The sequence below is a fragment of the Oryctolagus cuniculus genome, chromosome 1 (assembly GCF_964237555.1).
Source record: "Oryctolagus cuniculus chromosome 1, mOryCun1.1, whole genome shotgun sequence".
Classification (NCBI taxonomy): Eukaryota; Metazoa; Chordata; class Mammalia; order Lagomorpha; family Leporidae; genus Oryctolagus; species Oryctolagus cuniculus.
In genome coordinates, this window is record NC_091432.1 from 234,030,427 (window position 1) to 234,049,966 (window position 19,540).

The 19,540-nt window shown below is 60.6% G+C and overlaps 1 protein-coding gene across 1 annotated transcript in view; it reads right to left on the reverse strand.

Moving 5' to 3' along the window:
* The window catches only part of RAPGEF1 (Rap guanine nucleotide exchange factor 1), a 138,967-nt gene that overhangs the window by 23,476 nt on the left and 95,951 nt on the right, over positions 1–19,540 (reverse strand). Inside the window, exons 6-12 of the mRNA XM_051835417.2 lie at positions 18,861–18,949; positions 17,199–17,348; positions 16,712–16,832; positions 16,188–16,371; positions 13,686–14,171; positions 8,719–8,924; positions 6,648–6,803 (exon numbers count right to left, since the gene is read on the reverse strand). Of these exons, the coding sequence (XP_051691377.2) occupies positions 6,648–6,803; positions 8,719–8,924; positions 13,686–14,171; positions 16,188–16,371; positions 16,712–16,832; positions 17,199–17,348; positions 18,861–18,949 (1,392 nt within the window). The remainder of the gene's footprint in view (positions 1–6,647; positions 6,804–8,718; positions 8,925–13,685; positions 14,172–16,187; positions 16,372–16,711; positions 16,833–17,198; positions 17,349–18,860; positions 18,950–19,540) is intronic.

The following is a 19,540-nucleotide window of genomic DNA, read 5'->3' on the forward strand; positions in this document are numbered from 1 at the left end:
GCTCAGTGCCAGTCGCGGGGGACAGGGACATGCCCATGTCTGAAGCCCTCTGCCTTCAACAGGGGACTGTGGCGTCACAACACAAGGCCCAGTTTACTTATTTTGGAAAGAAGTCAAGCTGTCTGGGGAGAAGTCTCCTGGGGGAAGCTCAGCTTATTTGGTTCTGATGGACAGGGCCGTGACTACTCCCAGGACACCGGGAAGGGTCCTGCCAGCACACCTCCTTTCTGCTCCAACGCAGGGGGGCCTGGGGCTTTCCTGGCCCCCAGTTAGCTCTGTTTACAAAAGCCAGGGATGGGCGCCTCGTGCCCCAGGGCACTCCCTTTTCCGGCACCCTGTGCTCCATTGGAACTGGATCCTGCATAACATCAAGCTTGAGTTTCCAGAGCCCTGGAGGGAATTCTGAAGCCGGCGCCACAGCGCGGAACCTGAGATGCGTCACAGGTGGCTTTCTCTCTGCTCCTGGCAAGGACTGGCATTTCTGTGGGGCATCTGGCGTCACTGACAAGACAGCATTCATCTTATCAAAGTAGGGCAACGTCATCATCAGGTCACCTCCCCTTTCCGGGATAACCTGCTCCCTGGAGTTTATCTTTAGACATCAAATGAAAAATCCTGAGAACAAAGGATGCGAAAGAACAAAAAATGATTTACTTGGGAGAATTTTAGGTCATTAAGAATGGGGGGCGGGGGCGGCACTGCGGCGCAGCGGGTAAAGCCGCCGCTCGCTGCCTATAGTGCCGGCATCCCATATGGGTGACGGTTCGAGTCGCACCTGCTCCACTCCCGATCCAGCTCTCTGCTATGGCTTTGGAAAGCAGTATAAGATGACCCAAGTCCATGGGCCCCTGCACCCACGTGGGAGTCCCAGAAGAAGCTCCAGGCTCCTGGCTTCAGATTGGCCCAGCTTCGGCTAGGGAGTGAACCAGCAGATGGAAGATCTCTCTCTTTCTGTCTCTGTGATTCTCTGCCTTTCAAATAAATAAATCTTAAAAAAAAAAAGATGGATGGGGTAAGAAATTAGGTTCCTTCTTATGGGAGGTACTTCAGTAACCTAAAACAAGAACTTATCTGAAAATACTACATTTTGGCCAACGGCTTCATGGCTAATTAGGATGGCAGGAACCCCAGTACACCGTAGGATGCCCTGTACATTCAGTGAGCACTGCCGTGAACGGCATCGGCTCCCTACGGGGCGGCTTCGCACACTGACACATGGTTCCTGTCCCGTCCCAGCCCGGAGCGCACTGCTCTCGGGTAGCGTGGATCTCCGGTGAGAGCCGGCAGCTTGGCGTGTCAGAACACGAAGGGCAAACGCCGGCGCTCACCGTCCAGCCTCCGCACTCCTGTTTCCACCTGTTTACTTGGCATTGAACAATTCACAGATGTCAGCCTAACGTGTAGCCTTCAAGCTGCAGATCTGGAGTCTAACCTCGGCTCCAGCTCCAGCAGGCAGCCTGGCCTCCAGACCGCGGTGGGATACTCTAGCGCTGGTAGCGAGGAGGGCCCCAGCCAAGCAGACAGGGACCCTGCCGTGCCAGCGGGGGCGGCGCCCTCACGGGAGGGGCGGTCCTGGTAGGGGTCAGGACAGCGGCAGCACAGTGCCACACTAAGGTTCCCGTGGTTGACGCCTGTCTATGAGCACAGCCCACAGGCCAGCCGGTGGACGAGAACCCAGAGCGTGGAAGCGGCGAGGCAGGGGCGGGAACGCACGAGTCAGCAGCAGCTGCTTCTGAAAGCCCCGGGCCAGAAGGCTCAGCAGGGTCTCCTGGTCACAGCCAGCTCCAGGCCGCCCGCCCGGCAGGCTGGCTGCTGTCCAGAGCAGGGGAGGCAGAGATCTGCACACGAGGAGCTGCAGAAACCAGGAAGGGCGCCTATCGCCACGCACCAGCCCCCGCAGGGCTCGGCCCAGGTGCAGTGGGCTTGAGTCTGGGTTCCACACGGGGGAGGCGGCGCGGGCCTGAGGCTGCCTGGGGTCTTCAGGAGGGTGGAAGCGCCAACCCTGCTGCACTGCATGCCCCTGGGCCTTGCGTTTCCCGCTGGATGGATGGGGGGAGGTGCGGGACGGCTGGGGCAGGAGACAGACGTGAGTGCTTCTGGGAGCGGCCAGGAGCCCGTGTGTGGAAGTGGCCAGTAAAGGCCTCCCAAGATGGTGGGGACATTGGCCTGGATCTGCAGGGGTGAGGTGAGGTGAGGGAGGGAACCTGACCACAGAGGCTGGAATGCCAGTCAGGAGGGGGCAGGGTGAGACACTGGGATGGGGAAAGGTGGTGGTGGCGGTGGGAGAGAGGTAGACCAGCACGAGGACGCGACTTTGTGGCGTGGCATCAGCCGGCTGGGGGTGGGACGTGGCCACACGCAGAGGCCTCACTTTCCCTGGAAAGGAACTCTCCCGACGGATGCTGACGACCGAGGGGGCCACGCGGGGGCCACGGGGAAGTGAGGCAGGCCTCTGGGACACGCCCCCAGGGAGGCCCCGGGTTCTGCCGGACCTTCCCTCCCTCTCATCTCTCAGTGTGATTTGGCTCTGACATCAGGAAGAAACAGGGACAGAGGCCAGGGTGGCGGAACTTCTCTTCCACGGACGCACAGACGCGCCCTGGGCCAGGCAGCCTGAGGGCCCTTGGTTCTGCCCTCACTGCCCCAAGGCCACTCCCCTCCCTCACTCCATTCTTTCTCCTTCTCCATCTTCCCCCGGCTCCTGACTTTCAGCCCAGCCAGCATGGTCTCTGTGACGCTGATGGGCGAGTTCTAGAGGTCTGTGGTTGGGGGGGAGGACAAAGAGAGGATGCAGACACACTGGGTGGGGGTGGGGTGGGGTGTAAGCAGCCCACCGTGCACCTCGGGGGCAGCCCTGGCTGCTTCATGGTGCGGGATCCAGGCGTCGGCATGAAGCCTGGGTCTTGTGTGGACGGCGCATGTCCCCATGTGAGTGCCTGGCCCAGAACGGGATGCCAGCTGCTCCACAAACCCCTGTCCATAGCTGATGTGCTAACGCTGGGGCGGCACTAGATACTGTACAAAGAACTGGGAGAGGAGCTGGCAGGTGCCAAAAGCCAGGATATACATGTTGAAATATCGCCCTGTAGCACCGGTTCAAGTCCCGAATGCTCCACTTCTGATCCAGCTCTCTGCTATGGCCTGGGAGAGCAGTAGAAGATGGCCCAAGTCCTTGGGCCCCTGTACTCGCTTGGCAGACCCCAAAAGAAGCTCCTGGCTCCTGGCTTCGGATTGGTGCTGCTCTGGCCATTGTGGCCAACTGGGGAGTGAACCAGCGGATGGAAGACCTCTCTCTCCCTCTCTCTCTCTGCCTCTCCTTCTCTCTATGTGTAACTTTTTCAAATAAATAAATCTTTAAAAAAAGAAATATAGCCCTATACCCCCACAAAAATGCACAAAATTCAGCGCATGCACGCACACACACACACACACACACACACCCCGAGTCCCTCCGCATGAGCCACACTTGACTTTCTCACCATGAAGATTTAAAAACATAAATGAAAGCAAACGACCGTTATCACGGGCCTCTTTCTCAAAGCCCTGATCTACCAGCATTTTTGCTCGTCCAGACTCGTTCTGAAAGCCAAGGTGGTAAGGAAATATTTCAACAGATTCTAGCATCGAAACGGGCCTCTGGCGACGTCAGCGTTTGCTCATCGCTTGCAGCGAGCAGAGAAAGGACGCACAAGGGAATCACGGGGGTGGAGCAGGGTGACTGCTCTGACGCCAGCAAACACCTGCAGGGCCCCGGCGGCCCTCACGGCTGCCCAGAGACTTCGATAACATTTCGGTCAAGGGCACAGTGAATATGGACCAAACCCAAACTCTCGGGATCCACACCAGCGGAGTTCAGAGCCAGGGAGGGGTCTGTGAGGCAGACGGCTGTGGGCTGGGCCACCTCGACAGCATGGCGGCCGGCCGGCGGGCACGGGAGCCCAGGAGGCCGCCGAGGAGAGCCACACGGCTGTTTCTAGGAGGGAAGGTGAGGAAGGTGAGACAGTTCCTGGAGGACTCCTCAGCGCCCCCACCCCTCCCTCATTTCCCGGAACTGCTGGTGACGCTCCCCAGACCTCACACCAGGTCTGCATGCTCGTCTCCCGGGATTTAGGGCACAAGTCGGGGTACACAGGAAGTCTGTGGGCCTCTCCCCGAAGAGAGAACCCCAGAGATGGAACTGAGGGCTGACAAGATGGGGGGGCGCTGCCCAGGAGAAGCCGGTGTGGGGACACACTCACAGGCAGCGGCCAGAGCCCCAGAGGGCTGCGCCACGCAGGGAGAAACTCAGGACCCAGGGCAGTGTGTGGGTGGGGGCGCCGAGTCTTCCTGGAGGGGAGGGCCTGCGGAGGTGCGGGGGCTGGCTCCCCCTCTCTCCCACGACCTCAATCTCTGGGAACTCACATCGGAAGGGACGCTGGGGTTACTGGCCTCCATCCCTGGGGCGGGCCCCCTGCCTGGCCCTTTCCCTCTCCTCTGTCTCCCAGACACGTCACTGTCCCCAGGCACACCTTATGCTCCGGCCCCATGAGGCACGGTCTGAGCCCACCGACCACTAGCGTTCCCACTGCCTGTGGCTCTCAGGCCCCACTTGCTGCACCGCAGGCCCGTCCATCACCAGCACCGCCGGGTCCCTGCCCACCGACTTCCGCAGCCCTGGAGCCCCGGGAGGAGAGGACGGAACACCTCCCGGCATGCACTCCAGCACCGCGGGTCCCTGCCCACCGACTTCCGCAGCCCCTGGAGCCCTGGGAGCCCTGGGAGGAGAGGACCCAACACGTCCCAGCACGTACTCCAGCTTCAGTCGCCCGGGCAGGCTTATTGCTCTCTGGAGTCCCCTGGCCAAGAGGTTCCTAACACTCAGGCTTTTAGTGAAGTAACAGGACACTGGACACTGTGACAAGAACCACACGAGACTGGACAGCTGCTGCACTCCCAAGTGGGCTTCAGAACTCCACGCTGGACTGATGACACAGGCCCGGGGGCGGTGGAATGAAGAAATCTGGGGATAGAGGCTACTCTGGCACTAATGTGAAGCCCCGGGTCTGGGCACATCTTGGGATTCAGGCGGAGAACACCTGAGGAGTAAGCTGGCCTGACACTAAGCCGCTCCCCGGGTTTCAGCACCTCCGACGGCAAACGCCCCAGCACCGGGCCCCTGCTACTGGCTTCCCGGGAGCTTTCCGGTAACAGAAGGAAGCACCTTGGGCTCCTCCCCTTCGGCTCCTGCGTGGAGCTGGGACCGCAGCATCTCAGATGCAGGGGTCTCGAGACTCCTACGTCCCAGGGATGGAAACCGTGGCCCAGTCTTCATTAAGACGTCCTCATGTTTTCTTCAGTTCTGGAGCCAACAGTCCAGTTCACTTGCAGCCCTCTACCCTGTGGAAACCCTCAGGTAGCTCACGGTGTCTATTCATGGGAGGTGGCCCAGGAACCAGCCAAGAGCTAGCACTGTCTAAGAGCCAAGTTTTGCTATAACTGTGAACGGAGCTTGCCAGAGGTGCCCTCCAGGTTCAAGGGAGGCCGTGTGGCCAGGGCGGCTGAGGCAGCGTTCAGCCTTCCCTGCATGTCTGGGGCGCCGAGGGCCCTGACCAGCCGGGCCTCAGCACCCCGGGGAAGAATGCGCTCCTCGGGAGAGGCACGGGCACAGACGGACCCCAGGCAGCACCACACCGGGAACCTGAGCCTGGGTAAGTCTTCAACAGTCACTCAGTCCAAACTCATCCTTTATATTTGTAGAGGACAGAAGGAAACCCAGAAAGGCTAAGCTGTTTGTCCAATTCTTGGTACAGAATTAGAAGCTGAACTAGACTAGAGTCCAGAACGCTTATGGCTTAAAGACTGTGCCTCCTTATGCACCACTGTCCCCTCACTTCCGTAGGAGACTCTTTACAGCAACGGCCGCAGCCACCCCCGCCGGGACCTCGGCTCCCGTGCAATGTGGCTTAGCACCGACTCCCATCGGCAGGTGCAGTCAGCTTCCCCCGGCCCTGACTCCGGGCTGGACTTGACTGAGTGGCTGCGATGGAAGTGACACTGGGCCGAATCACAGCTTAGGCTGCAAGGTGTCTTGCGAGCTTCCATTTGTTTCCTTGGAGCCCTGTCAGCTGCCCTGCACACAAGCCCAGGCTAGCCTGCCGCAGGGGAAGGGGGGGGGGGGCAGGAGATGCCAGTGAGCCTGTGCCACACCAGCCACTCTGCAGGCAGAGCAGCGTGATCACCCCCCACCCGTGTCCTCATCAAGAACATCTGAAGCCGTTGAGCTCCGGGGTGGCTTGTGGTGCAGCGGGAGACAACGGGTACGGCTCTTACAGCGCGGACTCTCACGCACTTGGTAAAGCCTGCTCTCTTTGGCCTTGCTTCCAACACGAGGGATATTCCTTAGCAAACGTGGAACACCCAGAGGGCTGAGCCAAGACCCAGCAGGAGATCAGAAGCAAAAGGCTGGAAACATCTCTGCCATCTGAGCCAGAGTGGGAGCCACTCGCAATCCCCACCCCAGCCCGCCGGTAACAGCCCTTAGGCCCCGGGGATCCGGCCCTTCATGTCCTTTCCTGTCTGGCACACGAGGACACGGGCCGGGACGGGCAGCGCGCACGTGCGGGAGGCACAGCTGCAAACCAAGGAACGGGTCGCTTGTTTGGACTCACCGAGGGCACAGGCAAGCTGCCGTGCCGGCTGAGAAAGGAGTTAGAGACCGACACACTGAGGCCCTGAGTGGCACTGCTGTCCTCGGGGGCGAAGGCCACTTGAGTTTGCTGGATACAGTAGGAGACAGAGGAGAAGGAAGAAGCAGCATAGGAGGCCTGCTGGGCAGAGGGACGAGAGAGAAGGCAGGGAGGAGGGAGAGAAGCAGAGAACGGTAAGGCACGTGTCAGCAAAGACGCAAGAGGCCGCTACCTAACCCTGCTGGGGACTCAGGACCACCAGTGCCCGCTGAAGGCTGCGTGAACAAGACGGAGCCCGCCTCTTCACTTCCTTACGGCAGAGTTAGAGTGAACTCGCACATCGACTACGGTGCATGGAGGACAAGGAGCCTGGAGCCGGGGCTGACCCTTGCTCTGGGCTCCTCCTTAGTGGGAGCAGACCCGGGTGCTCGCTCTCGCGTCAGCCAAGTTCTGATGGAATCTGGACCCTGACGCTGATCCCCGTTTGGCCTTGGACCTTGCTTCAGGATCTCTGCACCTCGGGTTTCCCGTCTGTAAGACATGGAGAACGCTGGCGCTGACCACGGAGGGTGCGCTGGATGAAATGAAATGACCTGGGTAAAGCACCTGGGAAGGCGCCTCCCACAGGCTGCGTGGTGATGACCTCACTGCCCCTCCCACGTCTGCATTCCAGGCACAGCCTGCTGTGGCCTTGGGCTACGTTTCTCTAGCTCTCTGCCCCGGTTCGCGTGCAGTGGGGCTGCCAGGAGCTGCCAGGAGCTGTGGGGAGGGTCGTGGGCAGCCACAGGAAGCTCCTGCCGTCCCTCTGCAGGAGGTGCCCAGGAGGGGCTGCCCTCAGCCCTGTCCTGTCTGGAACAGGCCTGCGTCCACATGCTCACTGGGGACCCCTCCCCTCATGTTCAGAAACTTGTGGACTCCATGATAAGATGGCCAAGGACAGCCAATGGGTTGCCAAGGACCAATCTCGCCATGAAATCTGGCTCAGCAATGGTTTTAACCAAACATTCTGGGCTATGAACCTCCAGCCAGACATTGGCATTTCCACGAAGATCCCCTTGAAACACTGTCGAAGCAATGTGAGTCACTCTCCGAGCTCGAGGGTGGGCAGGGCAGGTGGAGAGCGACCCTGATGCCCACGTGTGGGACCTGGCCCAAGGCTGCCTCCAACAGGGCTGGCTGTGTTCCCTGGAGGGGACCAAACTGCCTGCCTGGTCAGCCTGAGCCTGCTGCAGGCGAGACGGCACGGGGACCCCGGGGCATCTGTCCTCCGGTTAGTGGACGGCTGCCTTCCAGAAAGGCCAGGGTGGCACCTTCCTGTGGTCTCCTGATGGACAGAAGACGGTCCTACCAATCAAACAGGCAGCAGAACGCACGCAGCTCTGGGAAAAGCCAGCCTTCCACTCCAGGGCACCCTTCCTGGTGGGGAAAGGAGCCCACCGACCCGTGAACCGTAAAGCAGAGAGACAGACCCGGAGGCCTGTGACAGGCAGGCGCCCAGGGCCTCGCAGCCTGCCTGGGCCACGCTGCACACGGGACTCCTCTACCCAGGAGGTGTCTGCGAGGAGGAGGGTGCCGCGTCGGAAATACAAAGGGGCTGTGTGTCAAGCCACCCGGCTCAGCGGAGCTGTTCTCACGGGGCCAGCCCTGGCCGGGCCGCGACGTCAGTCATCCGCACAGGCAGGCCTACTGTCGGGAAGCAACTCTGCAGCTGGCTGCACACAGACAGTGCCCTGTGCTTTGAGTCCCTCCTTTCTGGGAGGTCCACGTTGGAGCCAGAGAAGACAGACAAGAAGTCAAGAGACTGTTAGCGGCCCGAGCGGACACTCCGGGCGCGGGCCTGTCCGGCAGCACGGGCTGCTCTCGAGAAGAAAGGCCCCAGAGCTCCAGGCCGGGAGACGGAAGCGGACGCGGGCGCCCACGTGGACTGGGACGCGTCCATCAGCAAGGCCGGGGCCCCCGCCACGGACGGCACGGGGTCAACCCTAACCCCAGAAGGATCGTTCCAGCCCCTAGACCTGTTAAGCTGGGGACACGGGGAGGGGGCGCCGCTTACCAGCTGCCGCTGCTTCGGGGGCAGTGCGGGCGGCGGGGCCAGCTCCTGCAGCGAGTCGCTGGCCGAGCTGAAGGAGTCGCTGAAGCCGTACACCTCCATGAGCAGCCTGTTCTTCTGCTGGTAGATGTGCTCATTCTGCGGCGTCTGGTAGAACACGGAGGGCTGCGGCTCGGAATAGTCCTCCAGCAGCTGCATGTAGGCCAGCACTGCGGGACAGAGGGCGCCTCGCATCCTGTCCTGGAAGCCCAGCCCCTGGCCCTCTGCCCACAGCAGCCGGGGCCCTGCCGACAGCACACGGGGGCGCGGATCTGACGGCCCTACAGGGCCACTGCGTCCTTGTGTGTGTCCACAGCCAGAGGGGACCCTGGTGTGGCCTGTGGACTCTGGGAGACAATGACGTAGACCCAGCCACGCTAGCAGAGGCTACGCAGCCCTGGCACGTGTGGGCGCTGACAGCAGGGGCGGCTGTGCGTGAAGGGGGAGCGGAATTTCTGTATGGGAAATTCCTGTACTTTCCACGCAGTGGTGCTGTGAACCCCAAACTACTCCAGTAAGTAAATTCCATTGTTTAAAGAGAGCACATGGGGGGCCCCTGACTGCCCCCGGGGATTTCCTGCCGAATCTGCCACCCCCTCCCCGCCACTGTGGGGGCCCCAGCTGCGCCCTCCCGCTTCCTGGATGCCCTGAGACAACTGCACGGCGCACTGCCTGGGGCTCTGAGTTTTCTGCCCCTCGGCTGATCTTGGCCTGGAGCCCCCTCCCGAGCCGCCCTCGCCCCATCAGCCATGAACCTCACCCTCGCTTCCTCCCTCGCTCTTCCTACACTCACGGTTTGGATGAGCTGCCTGTGGACTGTCCGCGCTCACCCAGCGTTCACTCAGCACCTGCTGTACGCATCAGCACTGACCCACGCGTGGGCACCGCACCATGGACAGCGTGGTCCTGTGCCTTGCAGGCCACATCCTCCTCAGAGAGACAGCAAGCAGACCAGCCCACAGTGTGGGACAGGGTGAAGTGGCTGGGGACCCTAGGCTGTGGAGGAGCCACGTGAGGGTCAGGCAGGACTCTTCATGCAGTCTACAGGAGACACAAAGGCCTGAGGCCGGGAAGGAGGCCTGGGTGGGCCCAGCACAGTGAAGGAAGGCTTAGAGTCCCCTGCACGGTGCCAAGGGGCTGTGTAGACAGGACAAGCTGGCTTTATTGGCAGCGGCCTGGGAATGGGCCGAGGGCTCCACCCAGGGTGTGGCTGGAGCTCAGCAACTGCTGGGAAGACGGCTGCGGGGCTGCTGTGGCCGTTCAGGAAAAGTCACGTGTGGGGGAGAGGTTGGCGAGGTGCGGTCGAGAACGGGGGGATTCGGAAAACGGATGCAACAGGAGTTAGGGCCTTCCCCTGCAGAGTTAGGGTAGGCACTGTGTTTGTCTCATTTGTGCTGTAACACCATTCGTGCCCGGCACGCAGCAGGTGCCGGGAATGCGTGGAGCGTGAACGGACGAATGCAGCGCATTTCCTGGTGACCTGCTCCACCAGGCGGGCCCTGGGCGCACGTGAAGCCCCTACTGGACGTGCAGGACACAACAGCAGCCAAGTCCAGGCCTGTCCAGCTGAAGAGATGCTGGCCATCGTGGGCAGAGGGAGAGGCCTCAATTCCACCAGTGCCTCCCCTCACCCCTCCGACCCCACTGCCTTGTGGAGGAGCTGTCTGTGCCCTGCGGCCTCCCGGACCCGTGCAGAGGCAGCAGCTCCAGCAGGGACTCCAGCCCCCTGGGAGGTGAGAAGCCGGGGAGCCAAGAGCCCAGCTGTGGCATCTCACCCTGGGAGGCACCCCTCCAAGTCACACGAGAGCATCAGCGTGCCCTGCATTCCCGACTCGGGGGTCAGCGCTCCAGAGCTGGAGGATTCTGGGAGAAGGGGGTTTGGAGCCACCTGTGCACAGCTACCTGCTGTCCCTACAGGGTGGCGAGGGCTGGCTTGGAGCGTAAGTTTTTCCTCCAATTCCAATCCACCCATGTGGACTGCAGCCTGCCCTGACACTGCCTGCAGGAGTCAAGGTCAAGGTCAGGCCCCAGGTGCCTGTGTCCTGAGATCTGCACCCGTCTGTCTGCACTTGACCACGGGGAGGCTCCTGGGTGCTGAGCTACTCCCTGCATTCCTGCAGGGGCCAATGCGAGGAGGACAAGGTGTGTCCCCCGACACCTGGTTAGAACAGGTGCCAGCTAAACGACCTGGAAGCAGCTGACAAGCTGCTGCGGGCTGTGAGGAAAAGGCCCTAGATCAGCACGCAGCACACGCAGCTCTCAGCCACCTCCCGGGGTCACGTCACAAGTGACACAAGTGACACAAGTGCCAAGAGTGGCCAGGATGGCTCTGGGGTGCATGGAGCCATGAAGTTGCGGCCTCCACTGGGCGCCCAGGCTGGTCAGCAGCTCAGGGAGGGGCAGGCACTCTGAGCCGAGCATGACAGTCACGGGCAGCCACCTCGTTTCTGGGCAGGTCTACAGCACATGTGCTCCCTCCAGCTACATCGTGCTGGCACCATTCGCTTTATTTAAAAGAACAAGGATTTCTTATTGGTCCCAACAAGCGCTGAGTGGAACGTGGCTATAAAAGGCAGGGAAAAGTTGCTGCCTCTGCGGCTCCTGCTGGGCCCCACGCGCCTTAGTGGTGCGCAAGCAACACCGCGTTCAGGAGGGTGTGCGCCCGGGAGCGCGATCCTGAACGCCCACCACGTGCCTCGAGAAGACGAAGCATCCCCACTCCCGCCTGGCGGGCAGTCCCACGACTTCAGGTCTCCATGAGCTCCTGAGGTGGACGTCCTTGTGGGGGCCTGCTCACTGGGCACTCGGGAACAGCAGTGACGTCCCCTACCTAGAAATACGGCAGGGTGGTGCGTCTCTAGGGCAACGGGCAACAGCTGAGGCCAGGGCAGACTGCACGGCTGGGAGGGCTCCGGTGGGCCCCAGGCCGTGGGGACAGCGAGGGGTGGGGGTTAGCACACTGATCGGGAATCTCACCCAGCACAAGAGGCTCATGGGGCTGCCCGGGCGGCAGGGGCCGGCGAGCCTGGTGACATCAGAGCACCCAAAGGCAAGGATGCATCGTGACATCGGGACTTGCGTGGATGGACTCTGTCCAGTGTTAGCCAACTGAAGGGACGGCGACCATCCTGTGCTTTTGCTGAACGCAATTTCATGGGGTGCTTCCCACAGGGTCACACTCGGGAACTCTCCACGGAGACTTTCCCAGAGGGAAGAGCAGAGGCGGGACCAGGACTTGAACCTCAGGATGCCTCAGGTCGGGGGGCTCTAGCCCAGGGCACAGAGCGGTCTATCCCCTGCACACTGGAGGGGCCTCAAGGCAGGAGACTCCTCCTTCCCCCTCTGCTGGGAGGAGCTGTAGCTCGCTGCATCGACACAGGCCTGGCTCCACTAGACATGCAGTCCTGCCCCCCCTCCCCGCTCCACTGGACATGCAGTCCTGCCCCCCCTCCCCGGTCCACTGGACATGCAGTCCTGCCCCCCCTCCCCGCTCCACTGGACATGCAGTCCTGCCCCCCGCTCCAGCTTCACCTAAGACAGGCACTGCCTGGCGGCTGGGAGGTCCGCCTACCACAGGGCACGTGAGGCTGCAGCAGCTCCGAGCGCACCACACCTGCAGCTCTGCTGAGCGGAGTGGGCCTCCAGTGGTGGCCTCAGGGAACAGAGACATGCTTCCAGAGACTTGAGACCATTCAAAGGAAAACGAGGGCCACACCTCCCTATCCTCTCCTCTGCAGGTCCGGTGTGAGGCTCTGAGAGCCCGGGCAGCACCATGCGTCTGGTGCAGTGGGCACAGGGACCGCTCTGCCCTGCGTCTGAGGCTGATGAGCTCCTCAGACAAGAAAGGGGTGGGCTCACAGTGGCTCGCTGCCCCCGGTGAGGTGGCGAGGGAGGCAGCGGCAGCGCTGGAACGCCTGCCTGGGCAGAGGGAGACGCGCAGAAGAAATGCTCCTGGCACGGCAGTGTGCACCCCTCCACCAGGACCCTGGTTTCTAAGGAGCAAGCTGAGACGACAGGTGGGAATGACATCACTACCCCACACGCAGCCAGCCCCACCGAGGAGCCGGGAGGTCACCCCACTGGGCTGCCCCGCTGGCCCTGGGGACGGTTCTGCTGGGTCTGCCCAAGCCAGGTTGGCCCTTCTTTGAGAACGGGGCCAGCTCTGATGGGATAAACTCAGCTTCCAGTTCACACAGGGTCTCTGTGGGACGCCTCCCTGGGGTCGGGGGTCAGGGGGCGGTGGGGCTGGTGTGGCCACACAAGCATCACACCAGGATGCGGGTCTGCCAGGGAAAAACAAGGTGGAACTGCACTAGTGAACTGGGGAGAGGGTGGGGGCAGTCAGGGGAGCGGAGAGAAGACGGAACTTCCAGTCGTTACACAGCAAACTTACAGGTGGAAAATAATCAAACACAAATATGCAGAGTTTCAGCTCTACCCCTAGGCCCTAATAAGATGATCTGTTAAGGAGTCTGGTCCAAGAGGCGTCCCCACTACTCCTGCTGGGCAGCCTCCAGCCCCAGTCACCCTGCAGGAACGCCGAGCCCGGGTCAGATGGCTGTTCAGATTCGGATGTCCACCCCACCTCGTGCAGGGGTCACTGCACCACTGGCCTGCCCACCGCGACGCTCGTGCCCTGGGCCGTGTGTGCGCAGGCCAGCAGGTCAGCTGACTGCCCCCTAAAGGGAGAAGCACCAGGGCTCCATGGAGACCTGAGGTCTTACAGAGACTGCCCACTGCCCAGAGAGGCCGGCACCCACTGAGCTTGGGCGACATTGACCGGCCACGGCAGAACCAGGCTCCCCCAAGTGGCCAGGTCCCTGTGGTCCTGTCTGTCCTGAGACAGTGAGGCTTGGTCGGAGGCTTACAGAAAATGCGCCCTACGTTAGGTTACACACGCACTTGCTGACACCGGCTCCGCAAATGCTTACTGTGTTTGTTTTTCTTCTCTGGCAGAGGCGGTGGCTTTTCTGGGTCGCCCGTGGATTCAGGAGCAGTGAAATCACCCACAAATTCCACAGGGGCTGAGGCCGCTCCTTGCTGGAAGGGGAGGATAGCAGCGAAGGGCGTGTAGGGGGCGGGCTGGCCCGGGGCTGGGTTCTGCAGGTCGTCCTGGGAGAGGTTGTCGTACTGCGAGGGGTGCCGCTCGTAGGACACCCTGCAGCCGGAGCTGTCCGTGGTCTGGGAGGCCGCGCTCCGGCGCTTCTTCTCGGGGAGGGCGGGCGGCATGTCGCTCGGCTGCCCCTCCGTCTGGGGACAGCTGCCAAGAGGCAGCTGGAATGGACGGCCAAGAAACGGAGACCCAGACTCCCCCAAGGACTCCGGCAGCGGGCTAAGGTTACAGGCCACTTGCTGAGGTATCTGGTCCGCGTTGGAGAGGTCTTGCTGGAGGAATTCATAGTCGGGATCGTAATGATCTGCAATCACAGAGGGAACAAGACCCGTGAGGTGCACGGCCCTGGAGACGGGGCCCCCGCCCTGGCCGCCCTGCCCGGTCTCCCCAGAGAGCAGTAGGAGAGCCCTCCGGCCCACGCACACAGGCTCTCACGCTCTCTGAGCCTCTTCCTTCTGCCTGCAAAGTAAAACAGACGGGGGCACGGCCACTTGCTGCAGTGTTCCTCGCACCTTCCTTTTTTTTTTCCTGACAGGCAGAGTGGACAGTGAGAGAGAGAGACAGAGAGAAAGGTCTTCCTTTGCCGTTGGTTCAGCCTCCAATGGCCACTGCAGCTGGTGCACCGCACTGATCTGATGGCAGGAGCCAGGTGCTTCTCCTGGTCTCCCATGGGGTGCAGGGCCCAAGCACCTGGGCCATCCTCCACTGCACTCCCTGGCCACAGCAGAGGGCTGGCCTGGAAGAGGGGCAACCGGGACAGAATCCGGCGCCCCGACCGGGACTAGAACCCTGTGTGCCGGCGCCGCAAGGCGGAGGATTAGCCTAGTGAGCCATGGCGCCAGCCCACACCTTCCTTTTTAATTTCTTACTTAAGACAAACACGGGGGAAGGGCACGTGCAGTGGCTGGCGCTGCTTGGGAAGTCATCATCCTGCATCAGAGGGCCTGGGTTTGAGTCCCCTCCATTCCAGGTGATGGACACCTCGCAAGGAAGCAGGTCATAGTTTGGGTCCCTGCCACCTACACGGAAGCTTGGATTGAGTTCCAGGCTCCTGGCTTTGGGCCTTAGTTATTGTGGGCATTTGGGAAGTAACCAGTAGATGGAAGATCTGTCTGTCTGTCTCTCTGCCATTCAAATTAAAAAGAATAAAAATGAAATAAAAAAAAGCCTTCTCCCTTTCAAAAGAAAAACACATGACTACCACAGAAAAATGGCAAACTTTATCAAGAAAATAAACACCACCCAGAATCCCAGAATCTGTTCCTATCTTTATCTATTTTCTTAAATATCTTTTTGTCCCCCTCTAGAACCCACCCCACTGCACCCCTTGCCACTTTTTTTTTTTTTTTTTTAATTTATTTTTTTTTTGACAGGCAGAGTGGACAGTGAGAGAGAGAGACAGAGAGAAAGGTCTTCCTTTGCCGTTGGTTCACCCTCCAATGGCCGCCGCGGCCGGCGCGCTGCGGCCGGCGCACCGCACCGATCCGATGGCAGGAGCCAGGAGCCAGGTGCTTTTCCTGGTCTCCCATGGGGTGCAGGGCCCAAGCACCTGGGCCATCCTCCACTGCACTCCCGGGCCACAGCAGAGGGCTGGCCTGGAAGAGGGGCAACCGGGACAGAATCCGGTGCCCCGACCGGGACTAGAACCCGGTGTGCCGGCACCGCAAGGTGGAGGATTAGCCTAGTGAGCCGCGGCGCCGGCCTTCCCCTTGCCACTTTTTAAACCCAGCTGAGAAAACAGCATGTGAATGGTTTTGGGCTTTTTGTCCTCGTCAATATAGCGTGATTTTTAATAGTGCTGAGATTACTCCAGCAAATGAACGCATCACGGTTTGCCTGACTCCTGCCATGTTCAGGGTATCTGCCTTCTATCATCGCTCCCGGTGATGCTGAGACCAACGTCCTTGGACAAAGCCCTTGCTATAAATCTGATTACGTTCTTAGGATACGGCTTGAGAAACGAGAATCACTCATTCAGGGGACACGGACGGCTCCGTGCTGTGTGTGCCCTGGAGCCGCCCCACAGACCGGGAGCGGCTGACGAGGCACAGGCGGCACGGCCCGCGGGGCTGCCCTTCGTCAAGGCTCTGGGCACAGGCGGCAGAGTCCAGCTTCACACAGACACTGCCCGTGGAGACGGCTACCACCTGCGTCTCCACAACGTGGTTCACGTCGTTCCACTCACGCTTTCAAGCCTGAGGGACAGGTACTGCTCTCACCGTGCAGGTGAGGGCACCGAGGTCCCGCAGGCCACGATGGCCGCTATCTGGCACTCGGGCCCCAGCCCCGGGGAAGGAGGCACAAGGATGACGGGGCTCACCTAGTGTTTCACAGCTTGTGTTCCGGGAGCACTGCCCGCTGTCCCTGTCCAGGGACGACAGCTGCTCATCCGACTTGCTGAGCTTGCCGATGCTGCCGCAGGGGGAGAGGCGGGGCGACTCCCCGCCGTAGGAGTGGCTGCCTCCCGAAAGTCGCCTCTGTGCGTAACAGTCAACGTCGAAATCCTGGTGTGGCAGAGCGGAACAAGCCTGTCACCCTCGGGACGAGACTTAGAGAAGGAAACAGTGCCAAGCTGACACCAGCTGTGGTCACCGTTCAGACGACAGAGGGGCCAGCAGGGGTGGGTGGCCGGGGAGGTGCCCTCAGGTGAGGCCCCTTCGGCTCCAGCCTCCCCAGCACGGCCCCAGCCCCACACGGGAACCCCCGCCATGACCACGAAGATGCTAAGCCTCGCCCCTCCCACAGAGAGTCTCTCCAAGACACTAGGTTTCTTCCGGCTCTAGGAGCCAAACCTCTGATCCCAAACCCGCTTGCCTCTCGCTGTGGGGAACAGGGCTGAATTACCTGCCTATTAATTCCAACAGGCAAACTGGAACCGCTGGTGGCTCGACTCATGGGGGCGACCACGGCCACGCGGGTTGGGGACGGAGCTGACTGTCTTTTCTTGGGTGGCAACGCCGGTGGACTGCAACACACGAACATGACGGACACCATCAGGTAACGGGGTTCCGCGCTTCCACACCCAACTGTCCAGTTTCCATACCTCGACCCCCCAGCCCTCGCCCTGCCTGCCAAAATCCAGCCCATAAACGCCAAAAGAACAGACATCACCCCCACCCTCTCCCTCCTCTTAGAATACATCGCTCCAGCTTTCACAGGGCTGGGGCCACAGCGCACGCAGAGGCCGGAACGAGGAGCGCTTGCGGGTGTGGCGGGGCCCTGGGGCAGGCAGAGGTGCTCTCCTGAGGGCCAAGCTGTAGGAGCCGGAGCCCCACTCGTCCCCCCATCACATCACAGACACAGGGTCCTAGACAAGCAGGAAGACCGTTACCTATCAACCACCCGAATGCCGGGTAAGGGGGGCTTGGGGGGCGCGACCTCTTCGTCTGCGGTGTCCGGGAGCAGCCCCCCTGGCTGTGGCACCCCACTCGTCTTGCTCAGAATCTCCATCTCTCGGTCTGTCAGGGGCAGCTCGGACTGGCTGGAGAATTGGAGAGAACTCAGGGTCACCGGGGTCAGACGGGAGCAGAGCACGCAGGTTTTGTAAGAGTGCGAGGACACGACCAGGGAGGGGAGGAGCAGGGGCCGGCACAGCCCGGGGAGACTTCACTGGCTTTTTTTTTTTTTTTTTTTTTTTAAGATTTTACTTATTTGAGAGGCAGAGTGACAGTCGGGGGGTGGGGTGGGGATCCATCTTCCACCTGCTGGCTCACTTCCTAAATGGCTGACTGGGTGGAGCTACTCCAAGCCGAGGCCGGGGCCCAGAGCTCCATCCCAGTCTCCCGTGTGGACGGCAGGGCCCAAGCACTTGGGCCGTCACTGCTGCCTCCCAGGGCATTCGCAGAGAGCTGGATGGGAAGCAGAGCAGCTGGGACTCGAACCAGCACCCTGATATGGGAGGCTGGAGCCTCGATGCTGGACCCTCTCACGGCTTTACCACTGGCAGCCACGTGAGCTTGGCCATGACCTCCACCCTCACCTGAAAAGGAGTTCTTAGACCAGATGATCTAAAGGTTCCCTAACATGCTCCAAATTAAGGTTCTACATTTTTACCAGGGGCTTGGAGCAGAAACTGGTACGAGGCTTTAAAACATTCCACGTTGCCCTCGGCTTATGCTCTTGATAAAGTCAATGTTAAAAGATCAAAAGTGGGGCCAGCACTGTGGTGCAGTGAGCTAAGCCGTCGCATGCAATGCTGGCATCCCACATCGGGGTTCCAGCTGCTCTGCTTCTGATCCAGCTCCCTGTTAATGCGCCGTGGAAGATGGCGCAACACGGCCAGAGTACTTGGGCCCTTGCTGCCCATACAGGAGACCCAGCTGGAGCTCAGGGCTCCTGGCTTTGGTCTGGACCAGCCCCAGCCTTTGCAGTCATCCAGAAAGTAAACCAGCAGGTGAAGTTCACTCTCTCTCTCTGCCTTTCAAATAAATACATACATCTTAAAAAAAAAAAAAAAAAAAAAAGGCCCCAAGTGCCTTCAAGTGCAACCTGCCCAAATCCAGGCCCTCAGAGTTCTCTGTAACCATGAAGTGAGGCCACTCAGGAAGGGCACGTGTGTGTCACTGGACACACACACACTCACACACACTCACACTCACACACACCATACTTACTATTTATTTTGAAAATCAGAGTTACAGAGAGAAAGAGGGGGAGAGACAGAGAAAGAGAGTCTCCTATCCGCTAGCTCACTCTCCAGACCCAGGGCCAGTCAGGCTGAAGCCAGGAGCCTCACCTGGGCCTCCACACGGACACACGCCAGACAGAATGGCCGTGTGGGATGTCGCACGAGACATGGCTGAGGCAGTACTTCAGAGCTTGTGAGGAATACAGACTCTCAGGTAGCCGGTGTGCGCTCTGAACTCAGCACAGAGACGGGAACGTGGCCCCGCCAGCCCGTCTGGTGGGCTCCTGCTGCCCTCCAGCTCCTACCCGCTGTTGAGGGCAGGCTCTGCCCAGCTGGGACCAGGACGAGGGTCTGCTCAGCACTCACCCGTCAGGTCTGCCGGCTGGGGAGCTGGCCTTCACTGGGCTTGTTGGAGACGGCCGCCCCTGCTTCTCGACGGTCAGTCTGACCAGCTCCTGCAGCGAACAAGAGAAAGGCGGTGAGCGCAATTCCTGTCTGCGCTGGGCTTCCGCTAGAAGGCGGCCTGCCGTCTGCCGCAGGCTTCTCACGCACCGGGACTTCAAGGGTGACCTGTCTGAAGTCAGCTAGACGACTTCCCCAAACGTCCCCTGCCCTCCAAAAATATCTCTGCAGTACAACACAGAGTTTCAGAAGCATGAAAGACCTTCCTGTTGGAAGGGGAAATGGCAAACCATTGTCTCAAGATGGCCAAGTCTATCGCACACGTGAAGTCCCCGGGAGGGCAGGTTCCCCGTCTGCGGGCAAAGGGTGACGTTTCTAGTTCTCTGGAGCCTGCTGGCTACACGCACGACAACGCCTTCCACCCCCCGACCTGCAGCCCTGCGTGCTTTCCCAGTGTGCGCTGGCCATGGCCGTGGGGCAGCAGCAGGGGACCTGCAGGTACTGGGCTGCCGTCTTCGTCAGTGGGCAGTGGGGGAAGGGCATACCACCCGGCAGAGGAATAGTTTCAGAAACATTACAATAGAAAAAAAGGCATCATCAAACCAGAACCAAATAAAGGGAAGCAACGAGAGTCTCCATGTTTT